The sequence below is a fragment of the Benincasa hispida genome, chromosome 9 (assembly GCF_009727055.1).
Source record: "Benincasa hispida cultivar B227 chromosome 9, ASM972705v1, whole genome shotgun sequence".
Taxonomy (NCBI): Eukaryota; Viridiplantae; Streptophyta; class Magnoliopsida; order Cucurbitales; family Cucurbitaceae; genus Benincasa; species Benincasa hispida.
In genome coordinates, this window is record NC_052357.1 from 64,262,928 (window position 1) to 64,279,399 (window position 16,472).

Here is a 16,472-nt window from a genome sequence, read left to right on the forward strand (position 1 = left end):
TTTAAATAATGACCCAACTAACCTTATCCAACCCAACCCAAACATTTCATGGTTAGGTTGAGTTAGGTTCATTTCTTAATAAGAGGATTATATGGGTTGGAGAAATTTACAATGTCTTTTTAGACCCAACACTATTGTGTTGGATCTAAAAAGTCCTTCAACTTAACCCAACCTATGAACACCCTACCATCAATATAGAAATTTGAAATTGTTATGCCTATGAAAAAATTATGAACTTTTAATCTCATGAATTATATACCCCAAAAAAAAACACTATTTGTTATTATTTTTTTGACAATATGTAGGGCGAAAGAGATGAACTCTAATTTTGAAGTCGATAGTACAAACTTTATATTGATTAAGTGCTCAATATGCACAAGCCAAATAAACGAACATCTTGACATCTTACTATGTTTCCCAATATATGAATATCTCAAAAATTCTCGTAATGTTCATTACAACATCATAATAAACTAACATAAACAAGTCTCCTGTCTCCTTCCCAAAAGAAAATAGAAGAAATCAGGTGTAATGACGACGGGAAAATTTACTCTCCACCTCGAGTCCATTCATCACGAATCCTCGAGCAAATATGATATAAAACAAGTACTCTGCATTATAGGGTCCACGTTAGCACTAACTCAATGGTTAAGACATCTATTCATTTTCTTAATTCTGAAATCTTCTACAAATTTTCGACCCATTAAAACTTACACTTACGAGTAATTGACAAATTTATATTAGTACACCGACGATCAGGAGGGAAATGCTTTGGACAAAATAAGCAACAAAATTTCCTACAATAATGGCAATAAGAGATCATTTTTACACAAACTTAAACTTTTCCTTCTATTGTGAAGATGAAATAGACAGCTAAAGATGTAACATTCGAAGGCAAAATACCAAGCTGACATATGAGCTGCTGCCGCTAATGATGGTACTTCTGACCTTTTAGAATAGTCCATGACCTAAGAATAATACAAATGCTTTGAGAACAAGTATTATATATTATGTATACCATTAATGCAATAAACTTCAAAATGCAAGATGCTGCAGCATGAGTTTTGTGTTGGATTTTGAAGTAAATGAGAGGAAGAAAGTAGCAGTTTGATTTCAAAAGTTTCAAAATGGTTGCTTAAAAGACATGTTGAATTTTAAAACATTTTGCAGCCATGAGCTATGAGGTCTGAGTATAATCTACGTGCAGGGCAGATGGAGGGAGAGAGGCCTTGGCTGAAGTGAACAAAACTGGAAGTTTGATGGGATAATAGAATTATATGTCCAACCTCTTGAATTCATTATCATCAACACATAAGTTCAACCAACTAAACATCTCTTCATTAATGGACACGGATAATCTACCAAAGATATGATTCTTAGATAGCTCTGCTTCAGAAGCATTTGATGTCAGGTCACATACAAGACCAATGAAATGAAACTCAAAGGGCACAATTGATTAGAAGAAAAAGAAAGTTACCTGTAAAGTTGTTCCATAAGCACCAGCAGTGCAATTTGATGATTTAAGACCATGGAGGACAGCTTGATCGATAAGTTAGCTCGTTGTCGCAGTTGTTGTCCATGGCCATAAGGCCCACCAATGCAAAATGATAATCTTGAAGCACCCTGCAGAGAAGAAGAATCGCAAGGAAACAGTACCTTATCAAAGAATATCTACAAAATGCCATGTCCATACCCACGTAGTTCTACTAAAGTTGTTTTAAGGAACAATTGGAGCAGAGTGATAATTGGAAACCTTTAGGATAAAATTAGAAAGCTTGACTATTACATGCTAAGATCTAGACTGAAATGGAAGTGGCACATGTAGGCTGGTTAAACTGAGAATAAGCAAAGGTTTCAATTTCCATTCCAAACTCCTTAGCAAATAACTTTGAAAATTTAACTATCATGAACACTCTCCATTAGTCATGAACTGATAATAATGAAGCAACCAATTTGATTTGAATGGGAGAAAATACAAACTGTAGTGCCTGCATCTGCCACCAAGTCAGCCATCTGCTCGGAGGACATCTCTTTCCCATTCTCATCCAACATCACAACCTGCAGGTGCATATGCAGAATGGAGATAGTACGCACTAACACCAGTACTATAAAACATTCTACAGAAAGAAAAACAAGTTATGCGATCATTGGCACGTACTCTTCCTTTTGAGGTATGAGGTTCAAATCCTCCTACCCCACATTGGTTCAATTAAAAAAGGAAATAACAAAAGCAAAAGCAAAACAAAATGAAAAGACATTGCAACCTATATTTCCTCCCTGGAGAATAACCACTATGACCCATCTTTCTAAAGTAAAAATGTTCCAAAATTCAAAAATTGAAAAAGAGAGAGTTCTAAACTAGTTTATAGTAAACGAGCAAAGCTAGAATAGCAAAATATGTAATGATACAACGAAAATGAATGTCAAGAGATAAACCCAATCATCAGATTTGAGAAGATTCACGACAGCCATGTCTTCATCATCAACCTGAGCTCTCGGATCCCTAAAATTCAAGTACCAACACGCAGAATGAAAGTATTTAATTAAGACTAGCATCATTCAGCAGAGATATGAACGTAATTAAACAAAATTTACAAACTAACATTAATTATACAAACATATACCGCGCATTCCTAGGATTTGAGCGCAGTAGAACATCTTCAATATGACAGTAGTTCTTGAGCTTTTCAATATACTCATCAACGAGAAGCTGAACGCCACGAGACCTCTTCTTCCCCACAGTTAAAACGCGTATTGGCACCGCTCTCTGTCCATTGTCCATATCACTACTTTCAGATTAAAATTCAGCCATTCGGAGCCTCAATCATACTCCTTTCTCTCAGAAAAGAAACTCAACTAAATTTAAAGAAAGAAACGATAAATGTACCACGGATTGACCGGTGTACTTGCAACCTCCACCTGAAAACTCGAAATCGGAGAAACATTACACATCGCCGATTATAACATGGACGAACAAAACCTAGGCCAAATTCTAGGGTTTTTCTTTCTCTCATTTGTCTCGTAGAGAAGAAGAAGAATATACCTGAAGGAGAAGCAGAAAGGGTAGCACATAGAGCAGTAACCATTTATTTATTATAATAGTAATCAATCGATTAGAATTTTTGAAACCGGACGCTTCAGGCTAAGACGCGAGACGACGACGTGTCAGTTCCCATAAAGTGGGTAAAATGTGATGTCACAAAAATGGAAAATTTATACGGATGGATAAAAGTCGGCAAAAAAAGGGCGCGGGGATCCGTCCCATTCAGGACGGGAATTTTCCGGTTTGACCGGGGATGGGGTCAAACCGGAGAATTTAATCGGGGTCCTGTCTGGGGACGGGGCGGGGATGCGGACAGTATCCCCGCCCCGACCCTGTCCCCGTCCCTGTCTCTTATACACATCTAGATGTGTATAAGAGACAGACCCTAATCCACTCAAAATCTGACTCATTGTTAAAAAAAAACATTTGAAAATTGGTCTCTTAATGACAACAGTAGTGTGTGAAATATTTGTTTATACCCCAAAATGCTTGCTATCATGCACGAAATCCTGTTTTCGTGCATTCCTCTCGTTTTGGACTCGTTTCTCTCGTACTTTCTTCTATATTGAGAATTCATTACGATAGGCAGTGCCTATTTTGACAGCCACAGTTAACAGATTTTTCTATATTAATGAAATCTAGATAAAACATCCAGCTGTCTCACACACACATCTCCAACCGCACCAAAGAAACCAAGTTATTTAAGGGGCGTTTAGTGTGTAGAGTTGAGTTGAGTTTGTAATTATTATAGGAAGAGAGTAATTCTGAGAGTTGATGCGAATAACGAAGTGAGAAATGTGAGTTAGCACGAATAACGAGGTAATAAACCTCTTTAATAATTAGTGAACCAAACGGTGAGTGGGTTTTTTTTATCCACCCAACCCAATTTAGGGGCCAAACGCCCCCTAATAGGTTTTTAAGCATTATCTCATGCANATATATTTTATAAATAAATAAATAAATATATATATATATATATTATAAACTTATATATAAAAAGACCCAAAAATTTAAAAGCCCAAAACTCAAAAGCCTTTCCCTAAATCCCTAAAATTAATTCCCTCCCCCCTCTCTGTTGAGTCGACTATCTCTCAGTCTCTGTGTCATATGTGAACTGTGAAGGTGAACTTGAAGTGTCTCGACTCTACACCACACCACGACACCACCTACTCTACTGCCTTGCCTCAGCCTCACAGCGTTCACGTTCAGAACTTCAGTATCCTCTTCTTTCGTGCCGACCCTCTCGAGTCTCGCTCTCTGCCTGCGGTGCCGGCTGCCGAGTCCCCTCTCGCCCAAACCCCAAATCCCTCCCCTCTCAGTCTCGCCCAAAATCAAATCCCTCCTGGCCTCTCGCAGTCTCGCCCAAATCCCTCTCCTCTCGCTCTCGCTCATAGTTTCGTCCATCCGCTCTCACTCTCGCTCGTCCAATCCATCCACTCTCGCTCTCGCTCATAGTCTCTGCAGCCCTCTCGCTCTCACTCATCCCACTCCACAGTCCACTCCATAAAACAGGCCCTCTCCACTCCATCCTTCGTTGAAGTCTGCCTCAGTTGAGAAGTCCGTCCGACGACGTTTCAGGTGAAGATCTAACTTCTGTGTTGGCCGTTTGATAATGAGTCTTTGTTTTTTATACCTATTTGATTGTACTGAGAAATATGTTTGTGTATGTTTGATATTTGAATGTTTTTAATTTTAGGCTTGAATATGTTTGATTGGAAGACAATTCATGGGGTAATGGCCATAGCTGCAGTTTTAGATCCACGTTATAAATTAAAGTTGATTGAGTTTTACTTCCCTAGAATTTATGGAGATGGTTTTTTTCCTTGGAGTGGAAAGGATTAAAAAAATTTGTTCAGATTTGGAAATAGAATATCAGCTGAAGTATGAAGGTGAAAGTGATGATTATGCTAGAAATTTAGATGGAACCTCACAGAATATCGAATTTGATGATTTTAATGATTATGACTTGTTTGTACCAAAATCCAATAATATGAATCAGAAGCAACAGTTTGATGCATATTTGGATGAACCTTTCTTACCTCGAATATCCGATCTTAACATTTTGAGATATTAGCCATCCCATTATCTAGTATTGCATCATAGTCTGCTTTTAGTACCTGTGGTAGGATTGTAAGCCCACATCGTAACAAACTTCATCCAAAGACGAAAGCTTTGATGTGTGCTCAAAATTGGACTGCAACTGAAGTTTTGACAAGTTAGTTTGTTTATTTTGTTTTACATCTTTCTATCATTTAATATATTAATAAATATTTTTTTTATTACAAATATTTGACAATGTAAGGTACAAGCACGGGAAAAGAAATGGTTACATATTTAGCAACTGTTCTAGAAGATGCAGATGATTCTGATGAAGATGGGGTGGTGACTAAGGTATATGTTCAAGGATTAACATTATTTCGTGGTCTAGTTTTTATTTTTTATTTTTTTTTGTGACATTATTTGTTTATTACATTTTAATTTTTAAATGTAGGAATGAATACATATACAACTAAGGATGGGATGATGCCAAGAAAAGTGATAGTGAAAGATTTGATTGTGAAGTCGTTGAAGAGAGAAGGACGAGTTTTATTGAAAGATTTGATGGTGAAATGCTTATTTGAATGTATTGCCTTTAATTGACTTCAATTATTCAAACTTTATTGAATTTTAAGTTGTAAAGTTATCTAATGGATTTGTTAGTTTTTCACTTGTCAATTGTTTGTCAATTAATTGTGTTTATTTCATAGAATAGTCTATTGTTTTTTGTTCATTTGTTGTGCATTAGTCAAATTTCAAATAAAATCACTTGAATTAGAAAACGAGGAATTCGATAAACTTTTTTAATGAATTTTTCGTGGACTAATAAAATTTTAACTAAAAAAAATGAGGAATCCCCACCAAGAATCCCGCGGGGGAACGGAGAATGGGGCCCCGCGAGGACCCCATTTCCCCGACGGGGAATCCCCGCCTCCGTCCCCGCCTTCAAATAGCGGGGACGGGGGATGCCCCCCACCCTGCCCCGGCCTTGTTGCCAACCCTAATCCACTCAAAATCTGACTCATTGTTAAAAAAAAACATTTGAAAATTGGTCTCTTAATGACAACAGTAGTGTGTGAAATATTTGTTTATACCCCAAAATGCTTGCTATCATGCACGAAATCCTGTTTTCGTGCATTCCTCTCGTTTTGGACTCGTTTCTCTCGTACTTTCTTCTATATTGAGAATTCATTACGATAGGCAGTGCCTATTTTGACAGCCACAGTTAACAGATTTTTCTATATTAATGAAATCTAGATAAAACATCCAGCTGTCTCACACACACATCTCCAACCGCACCAAAGAAACCAAGTTATTTAAGGGGCGTTTAGTGTGTAGAGTTGAGTTGAGTTTGTAATTATTATAGGAAGAGAGTAATTCTGAGAGTTGATGCGAATAACGAAGTGAGAAATGTGAGTTAGCACGAATAACGAGGTAATAAACCTCTTTAATAATTAGTGAACCAAACGGTGAGTGGGTTTTTTTTATCCACCCAACCCAATTTAGGGGCCAAACGCCCCCTAATAGGTTTTTAAGCATTATCTCATGCANTATTATAGGAGGAAAATAATTGGGAGAGTTGATGTGAATAACGAAGTAAGAGATGTGAGTTAGCATGAATAACGAGGTAATAAACCTCTTTAATAATTAGTGAACCAAACGGTGAGTGGGTTTTTTTTACCCACCCAACTCAACCCAACCTGGGAGCCAAACGTCCCATAGACTCTAGGAAAGGATGATCCATCCCTTTCCCATTTCGTTAATTTGTAAAGGATGGAAAAAAGTTCATTACACAAACTTCTAAAGAAAGGGAGAAAGGATACAAACTCCCAAGGAAAGGGAGAAAACAAATCATCTAAATAAAAAGAAAAAAATTAAAAAAAGCAAAAATTACAATAGATCAAAAGATAAGCATTGAAGAACAAAATACAAAAGATTTTTGCATTAAGAAGAACCAAAGTGATTGAAACCAATCAAACAAACTACAAAAGCTACACATCACACCATGAAACTGAAAAAGCAAGGATGTTAACTCCCAATCCTCAAAGTACAGAAAATGAAAAGCTATAAACAAAAGGAACCCTCTTTGAACCAAACAACAATAAAAACCTAGAGAGAATAAGAGGTCTTCTTATATATTACTTTGGGCTTGAACAAAACATAAGAGATGTGAGTTTAACCTAGAGTTATTTGAAGAACTACTCTACATTATTAGCATGCTACTAATGTAAGGACATTTTAACATAAAAACAGATGATTCAAATTCATGAAATTTTCTTGTCCCCAACTATATAGGATATTCAATGAGGCAAGAAAATATCATGCAAATCCAAAGCTGTCAATTAAAAAAGAAGCTTTAAAAGGGTATCTTAGAATAAATAAAGAATCAAGAGCGAAGTGCATATAGAAGTTAAAAGAGTAAAAGAAGGCAACAAAAATAGTCGGAAAAGAATAAGACAATAGACAACAAGCTGAAGTTAGGTTATACAGAGGACACTTATTAATAAAAGAAAAATACATGTTAGAATACACCAAATCATATATTAGAAACTCTCACATACCAATACTTCCTGTTATTGCAATAGAAGACTAGATCCAACATTTCCCTCAATTATGATCAATTATGATCTTAACAACATATTATTTCTATTTATTGTTAACTAGAAAATCTTTAAAAATAGAAAGTGCCGCCAATAATTAATGTGGAAAATCAAAGTATGAATTCAACAACTATGGAACCTCCTCTCATTTATCAACAATTAATATAATTTAGTAATTGAAAAATATTTTAGATATACAAAGGTTGTCTTAAGAGATTTATCAAGCGAATATGAGAGTGCATGAACTTCCTGCCTCTAGTTTGAGTAATCAAGTCCAAATTTGCATCTATCAGCAATCAATAGAATACAATCTGTCAAATAATTGACAAAGTTAATTTCAACAATAACATAACAGTAATTGAAGTGAATTTCTGATATGCTAGTCAATTACCTCCATCAATGAATTTGTTAGTATTATCTCCCATAAATTCATATTGTTATGGCTATAATGAACTACCATTCCACATTATTGTAATTAGATACTAGTAATTAGTCCTTTTTTATATCATTTTTCCTATGTGCAAGTTTATACATTGTTGTTTATCGTTTTCCAATGTTCTTAAAAATTGAACCTGAATGCAAATGTTATGGGTTTTTTTAATAAATGAAACTTAAAGTGATTTAACTTATGATTTTTCATTTTCATTTGTATAGTTACACATTTATTTATGGGACTTTACTCTACAATTTTTCATCAAAACCCATATTTAGTAAAACAACAAAATGAGATTCATATGAGAGAAGAGGAAACGAAAATAACTTACTTTCTTTGATTTTGTTTCTATAACTTATAGTCTCTCTTCGTGAAGTAATAGAGTTTCACACGTTTTTGGTGGGAAATCCTCCAAATTCTACCACTGGCAAAATCCACTAATGCTTAAGCATTTGCTCTCTATTTTTCTTGTGGCTGCGTGAAAATTTTTTTTGCATTTTCAATATGAAGGAAAATCGTCAATGACTCTCATTTGTTCTCTAACCGGAATGTTGATTCATTGACATTGTCAAAAATCCTTAAATAACAAAAAAAACAATCGAGAGAAGGAGAGAGAGAGAAATTTACCCTAGATCCTAAGTAGCAAAAATAACAAATGACGACTTCTTTTCCTTCCTTTATCTGGTTATTTTTCTTAAAATTCTTTATAGATGAGAGAAGTTAGAGGAAATTCAAAGTCTCAAGTCTCCGTTATCGCCTCGTAGCTATGATTTGTGACCTCAAATAAGAGAGTATTCGAAATTTTTTATATGGAAGCAAGATTTTGGGTGTGACATGAGATAAATATATAGAGAGATGGGAAAAAAGAAAGTAGAAGGTTTTGTTTGTGCTAAATAAGAGGGGTGACGCTAATAGGATTTCATGAAGATGGTTAAAAAATTTTAGCGCCCAAATCAAATTCATTTTTAATCTTTTTGCGCCTCTTTTTTCTATTTAGATTTCATAGCCTCTCTCTTAAAAAGCTATGTGCAAAAGCTACTAAAAGCATATTTCTCGTAGTGAGTTATTTTCTTAAAATGTATTTATTTTTTACTTTTAATATATGTTGTATAATTGCTAAACAACACTGCTTTGCAATTCACATAAAAACATTAGTCTGTTAAACTATTATATGCATGTGAAAACGAACCGAGATGTGAAGAAGACTCATTAAAAGAAGTAATTTTCCTAAAAAATAAACAAGAAAAAAAAGAGAAGAATTTTTCATTTTTTTTTTTTTTATTATTATTATTTGAAAAAGTAGAATGAGGGTGTTTTAAAAATAGTTAGAGTTGAAAAATTTGAGAAACTAATACAGAGAGACAAGTCCGAAATAAAGATTTCAAAACAATTAAGAAAAATTGAGATTACTTAATTCCCCAAAAAAGGATTAGTTTTCAATTTAAATTTTTTCATGTATTGTATTGATCTTTTAAAATTAAAATAATCTTAATTTTTAAAATTATATTGTATTGTAATTAAACTTTTTCATAAATTTTTTGGAGATTAAAATAAACTTTAAATAATATTTAGTTATGACAAAATGATCTTAAAAAAAAACTAAACATCTTTTAACTACTTTACATTAAAATTACAAAATTTTATGGATTATAGAGAAGACTATTTATCTTATTATTTAATTCTTGAATTTTTCATAAAATCTTTCTTTTGTCATTCCATTTGAGTAGTTACTAACAAAAAAAAAATTGTTTAGTACTTACAATATAGGATAATTTATTTATGTAATATAAAACAATAATATAAAAATATGAAAATATAAATTATTACATTTTCTAACACTTAAAAATTTATGATAATCATTAGAAACTGATTTATTTATTATGATTAAGGCCTCGTTTGGTAATAAATTTGTTTTCTATTTTTTTTTTAAAAAATATTAATCTTATGGTTTTTAGAATTTAGTTAAAAATTCAATTATTGTACAAAGAAAGATGCGAATCGTGATTAAAAAATATGAATGAAATAGTCTTAATTTTTCAAAACAAAAATAAAAAAAGTACCAAATGGTAACTAAAAAATCATTATATTTTAATAAATTTTATTAAAAGCTACCAGATTTCACGTATATGGACTTATTTTATCTAAAATCATCCAAATATTCAAGCAATACGACGACGAATTACCTAACTTTATCCAATATCATTCCAATATTAAAGTAATACGACGGCGTATTAACCAAGCGGGTGGTAATTGTCCAGAAACTTCCAAAGGTTCTTATAAACACGGACGTTTCCAATTAGAGAGCAGAGTTCTACAAGTTTCGAGAGCCTTCGCTCGAATCGAACCAGTTCGTAAGGTAAATGATGATCCAATTTATTCTTTTTTATTTATTTATTTTCAGCAGATCTGTTTAGGACTGTGTTTTATTGTAGCCGAATCTGGATTCAGCACCGATGTGAAAACGTTCTGTTTCTTGATTGATTTCATATCGGCAATTCAATGCTGTAAAAATCAACTCCGATTTTATTTAGGCGTTGTAGATTAATCTCTGCGGTTCGTCTTCTAGTCTTTGATTTTCGTTCTTTTCTTTCACAAATTTCGATAGATCGTAATCGGGAAAGATGTCGGAGTACGAGAATGTGGTGATGGGGAAGTTGAGGATCAAGGGGAAGGCATTAGGCGTAAAAGGAGACGGAATCAGAAAGAAGAAGAAGCCGAGGAAGCAATTTGACAATTTTTCTCAACTTGTGAGAGGAGACGATCTCTCATCAGGTTAGTTGATTTCTTTTGAATTTCGTGTTGAATCGTGATTTTAGAGATGATTTGAGTGTTGTTTCAACTCTGATCCTAATGTGCTAATTTGTTAAGAATTTGTTCAAATTTTGTTTTCTGAATTATATTGGATGGAGTGGTTCATTGGAAGCTGGATTTTGTTATGTTCGAAGAAATTGAGTTCGAAACTACCTTCTGTTATTATGCCTGTAAAAATATGTTCAAGTAGGTAGGGTTTAGAAGGCAATACTTGTTCATCCTTTATGCATCACCGAATTAAAATATTTCAAAAAGAAAGAAAAAAAAAAAAAGCTTAGATAGATTTTGGGCTAACACTTATCTTTGTACTTCCTATTAAATTGTTCAATAAAAATTTATCGTAATTTTTTTATATATAGTGGACTCATAATGATGGATGATATTTGAGTACGAATAAAAAAAATAAAAGAAACAACAAAACAAAATATGACCATATGTATATAATATAAATAGTAAGAATTTAACTCATTCTAAAAATGATTTAAATACTTTTCAGTATTGTTTTGTTTTTATAATTTTTCTAGAATTATCTTTCATATTAAGATTTTAAACCTAAGATATAGTAATCTTTGTAGTGATATATATATTGTCACTTTTAGTTGTGCCTTGTTTGCAAATCAGAATACTTCTTATCTGTGGGGGCAGGAAGGAAAGTCGTCGATATTAGATTTTAGGTATAAATGGTCATTATGAATTGAACTCGTTTTTTTATAAATTCTTTAATATAGGAATCAAATTCAAACAAAACTCAAATATCAACGGTAAAATTACAAAAATTCTTTTATAAGTCTAAGACTGTTCTTTGACCACTAGGATGGCATCCACGTTATATTTGAAGATATAGAAATTAAATTTGCCCACATTCATTTAAATGATTTTTAGAGAATCATTAGAAGGCGTTTGGATTGAAGAAATTAGGATGAGAATAAGGGTGGAAATAGATAAGAGATATACAATGGTACATATTTTAAAGCTTTAGGTATGAGAATGAGTTTATTCTCATCCATTCTTTATATTCATGGATGATACCCATTCAAAAAGTGTAGGTTTTCTAGATGTTCACTCTCTCTTCGAATTTATTCTTTTATTTTATATTACTAAAATTAATTAATATATGAATATTAAATTTATACTTTAAAAAATTATACTAAATTTCAAATTACAATGTTTGAAATTTAACTAGTCCAAATTTATAAATTAACTAATTAATTATATAATAAATAGTAAAGAACCAATATATTAATACTATTAATTCATTAATTTATATAGTTAATAAATCATCATCATGATTAAACATTTTATGAGATTATTTTTTAACAATTATGATTAGTTTATTATTGATTAATTATAATTTATTACCTTTTAATCAAAATGTTATATTTATTCTTTTAAGCTATTAATTAGTACATCATATTTATAAAAATTCATCAAATTGATACATCAAATATGTAATCAAGTAATTTTAACTATAAACTACTCATTTTATAAACATTTATAATTGATAATTTAATTAATATTATTATTTGATAGTTAAATAATTAATTTTGCTAAAAAATTTGAATTGAGTTTATTGTTTATCAATTAATCTATTAAAATTTTATAGAGGGGTTCATGATTAATATTATAAATAAAATATAAAACTAATTTGTTATAAAATTTTGATAATATTCTCGTGTACAACCAAATACAATAATCATTGATTCTCAGCAATCCTATTCTCAAATTTTTTATTTCAATGCATTTAATTCTTGGATATAAACTCTAAACCAAACGGCCTCTTAAAGAATTTATCAAGTTTTTCCCATTCAATAAAACATTCTTCCATCCCATTTTGTTAAGTAATATGACCGATTTGTAAAGAACTTTCCAAATGTTTGGATAAGTATTATACTTTTCAAGTGTAAGACAAGATGTTTTTAAGCACTTAAAATCCTTTCAAGGTTACGAAAAATTTTGTTTTTCTCAATTCATCCATCTAGTTCCAATTAGCTTATTGGTATCTTTTTCTTTTGGAGATTGTTAGGAAAGAACATACACGATGACGCTATCGATGGCGACAATGGCAAAGGGTCGTATGCTGCAAACGACAATATGCTAACACCGGCCGAGAGGCGATATCTTCAGCAATGGGAAAAGATTGATCTTCAAAGAATGGCCCAGATGGCTAGCAAATCTCACCGGGATCGGATTCAAGAATTCAATCAATATCTTGCCAATTTGAGTGAGCACCATGACATTCCTAAAGTCGGGCCTGGCTAACTATTTTCTCTTGTTTGATTTTAGTCATCTTATTCTTGATTTTCTGACGATTGGATTCAAGGATTCAATCAAGATCTTGCCTATTTGAGTGAGCACCATGACATTCCTAAAATCGGGCTTAGTTCTATTTTAGTCATTGTATTCTTAATTTCTTTTGTCCATGTACAATTAAATTTAAAATCAATTAAAAATATCTCAACAAGAATTGGACATTTTTGGAAATATAAAATTGGACAAATTTTATAGTATCGGACATTTTAACTTCACCTTCACCACACTCCCTCTCTCTAAAATACAATTGTTGAGTCTAATGATGTGGTTCACCGTTTGATTGATGGGAACTTAAGGACGTCCATTCCTGAAAATGATTTGGTTTTGAAATAGCACAGGTCAACTTATCGAATTCTGTTGAAGTTGGCTTTTGTTTTGAAGTTTTTGGTCTTTTTATTGTCCTTCCTGACGAGTTAAAAAGATGGATATAGGATATGAATATAATATGATATAACGATACATTAATTTCTAAAAAATTAGAATATAGATATGTTAAAGATATGTTATATAATAATAAGTATAATAATAATGTTCAATTAATTGTTATAGTACGTATTTTAAGTTAGATTAAAGTAGATTCAAGAAGATATGGAATAAATTAAAAAGAAATTTAAAATTGTCGAGTGGCGGTTGAGCATTTATAGCAAACGATAAGAAAGGAGTAGAAGATGGAGATTAAATAATGAAGTTGAGGATGGGGAAGGGTGTAAATCATGATTTAAATAGTGAGAGAGAAGAAGAACGAAGACTTAATTATTTTTCAATTTTTTTTAAAACTTTTTATGTTTTTATTCTTTGTTATTTTTATCACTTTTTATCTCCTTGTTTTGGAGTGTTAGATTTAAGTTTACTTTTAAATGAAATGAATTGGTAATTGAGCTTTTTTAGTAGTTGGGCTTAAATTTAAAAAGAAAAAAAAAAAAAAATCTAGCGTGCTCCCTTCACATATGCAGATAAATATTTATCACATATTTGAAGATATTCGTATGTGAGAAGTATTTGTACTTTCCAGATGATAAATTATGTGGAGTTAATTTTGATCTAGAGAAACTTTAATTTTAAAGGTACTTATTAATGGTTATTAAAGATATGTTGATCTTTTCGAAAGAATAACGTTGTATCGATTTTATTGATTGTTGTAATGACATTTATAAAAGCTTAAAAGGTTTTTTTTCATTAAAAGTATTATTTGCTTTAGGTTAAAACTTCAAATTTAGTTTTGACCTAAACATGAAAGTTCGAAAATTTATCAAATGTTTTTAAATTATGGGAATAACAATTTGATGATATCATAATTGATTAAGATGTTAAAAGGATTTCGTTTCAAGTCATAATGGATATAGCTTAATGAATATAGCTTAAGTATTTAGGCTATTAATTTTAAAATCAGAAATTAGATTCTCGTACTTGAAAAAAAATCGTTTAAAAAGTTATTTATTAAAGAAGGAAATAGTATAAGTTTAGAAGGACATATCTAAAGTTGAGTTATCTTCTTTGTACCTTGCTTGTATGGTAATATCATTGTAATTATGTACTAGGGTAACTATTTTAAATGTTAAAATTGCTAAAAATATTTTTAAATATAGCAAAATATTGTTGTCTAGTGATAGATCACGATAGACTTCTATCACTCTATCTCATTCGATCGAGGTGTATCACTGATTAATATTGACATTTTTTTTATATTTGTAAATTTGTAAATAAGTTGGTTCATTTTTCTTTATCTGAAAATAACTCTATGAATAGGGGTATTCAAATGACTTGATAACTCGAACAACCGGGATTACCCAACCCAACCTAACCTAAAATTAAGGGTGGGTTTTCTTGAGTTGGAGATTTATTCGGATCATTCAGATTGCCAACCGGTCTAAAAAATCTCCTCAACCTAATCCAACCCAACCCATATATACCCCTACCTATGAATTAGCTCGACAATTTATCAGAATTTCATCAATTTTTAATACAATAAATAGGGTGACAATTTGACCCTTAAATAGTTGAGTTGTGGTTAAGTAAGAAATGTAAATTTGAACTACTTCAAATTTGTTAGCTCTCATGAGCTAGTAAAACATTTTTTCATATTAAATTTTGTTACTTTTCTTCTATTTTTATAAGATGTTTAATACATACACAAATATACGCATACATGCACGTCGATCTATAGTACTAGTAAAATTTGAGCATTTGAAAATATATATCTTATGAAGGAAAAAAAACTCTATTCATGTCACTTTTTCGTAATCAAAGATTATGTTTAGAATTTATCAAAATTATAATTTTTTCAAACTAAATGGTTGAACTAGCTAAACATTCTTTTAAGTTAAATAAATATAAAGGTAAAAAATTTAAACTTTTGATCTCTTAGTTGAGAACATATATTTTATATTAGTGAGTTATTTTCGTATTGAAATTGAGATAAACATTAAAGATTAAAACCACACTTTCACCATTTTTTTAATATAAGAAGTTTTACATTTATTTATTCATTTGCTAAACTTAGCAAAAATAAATAAAGCTCCACATCGCAAAAAAGAAACAGACTCACACATCCAAAAAAAATTAAAAAAATAAAAAATAAAAAAGGGTAAAAATACTATTTTGATTTAGATTTTGGGACTTGTTTTTTTCCCTTTAATAATAGGATTTAGTCAATTTTAATTGTAATTTCAATAAATTTTAAATTCAATCTCATTATTTATTATTGATTTTTCATTATCTACGAGTCGTTCTACTATAAATTTTGAAAACATATTAATACAATGTATATTCTTGCATCAAAATTATTATTATCATTTAACCAATTTTGATTAAAAGAAACTTAAAAAAGGACCTAAGATCTATTTTAAAGTAGAGAGACTATAATTAGAGAACATATCTTAAAATACATGAACCAAAACTATTATTATTATTTATTTAAAAAAAAAACGTTAAATCATAACAAATACCCTTGAACTTTTTCATTTGGTTTAAAAATACTCTTATGCATTCAGAAATTGCAATATTATCTCACAACCTTCATACACGTTTCAAAAGTACCAATTGGAATAATTTTTTTTTAATTTCAAATGGAAATCAATATTTAGAATGATATGGCGATAATGCAAAATGATATAGCGATATAAATTTTTATTCTAAGTTATTGCCATATCAATTTTTAAAAGCATTTTGAATCGGTAATATTGTAAGTATTAAAAGTATACGAGTATCTTTTTAAACAAATGTTAAGAGTTCAAATGTA

The 16,472-nt window shown here is 31.1% G+C and overlaps 2 protein-coding genes across 9 annotated transcripts; one reads left to right on the forward strand and one right to left on the reverse strand.

Annotated features, from left to right (window-relative positions):
* Window positions 1-338: 338 nt before the first annotated feature.
* On the reverse strand, window positions 339-3,161 carry LOC120085054 (putative RNA methyltransferase At5g10620). Of its 7 annotated transcripts, XR_005483802.1 has the most exons (9): window positions 3,044-3,160; window positions 2,888-2,919; window positions 2,625-2,767; window positions 2,437-2,503; window positions 1,981-2,058; window positions 1,478-1,623; window positions 904-968; window positions 715-797; window positions 339-611 (listed from the first exon to the last, which is right to left on the reverse strand). XR_005483802.1 is itself a non-coding variant. In XM_039040893.1 (7 exons), exons 1-7 carry the CDS (start codon window positions 3,084-3,086, stop codon window positions 548-550), a joined length of 573 nt encoding a protein of 190 aa, XP_038896821.1. In that variant the 5' UTR covers window positions 3,087-3,161; the 3' UTR covers window positions 339-547. The 7 variants fall into 7 exon arrangements, 4 of the variants coding, with proteins under 4 accessions (XP_038896821.1, XP_038896822.1, XP_038896823.1 ...); XR_005483801.1 differs by lacking the exon at window positions 3,044-3,160 and having other exon boundaries at window positions 721-797; window positions 2,625-2,786; window positions 2,888-3,037; XR_005483800.1 differs by lacking the exon at window positions 3,044-3,160 and having other exon boundaries at window positions 2,625-2,786; window positions 2,888-3,037.
* Window positions 3,162-10,359: 7,198 nt separating this feature from the next.
* On the forward strand, window positions 10,360-13,431 carry LOC120085371 (protein FAM32A-like). Of its 2 annotated transcripts, none has more exons than XM_039041317.1 (3): window positions 10,360-10,469; window positions 10,719-10,885; window positions 12,948-13,431. In XM_039041317.1, exons 2-3 carry the CDS (start codon window positions 10,735-10,737, stop codon window positions 13,181-13,183), a joined length of 387 nt encoding a protein of 128 aa, XP_038897245.1. In that variant the 5' UTR covers window positions 10,360-10,469; window positions 10,719-10,734; the 3' UTR covers window positions 13,184-13,431. The 2 variants fall into 2 exon arrangements, with proteins under 2 accessions (XP_038897245.1, XP_038897246.1); XM_039041318.1 differs by lacking the exon at window positions 10,360-10,469 and adding an exon at window positions 10,513-10,617.
* The last annotated feature ends 3,041 nt before the right edge of the window (window positions 13,432-16,472 follow it).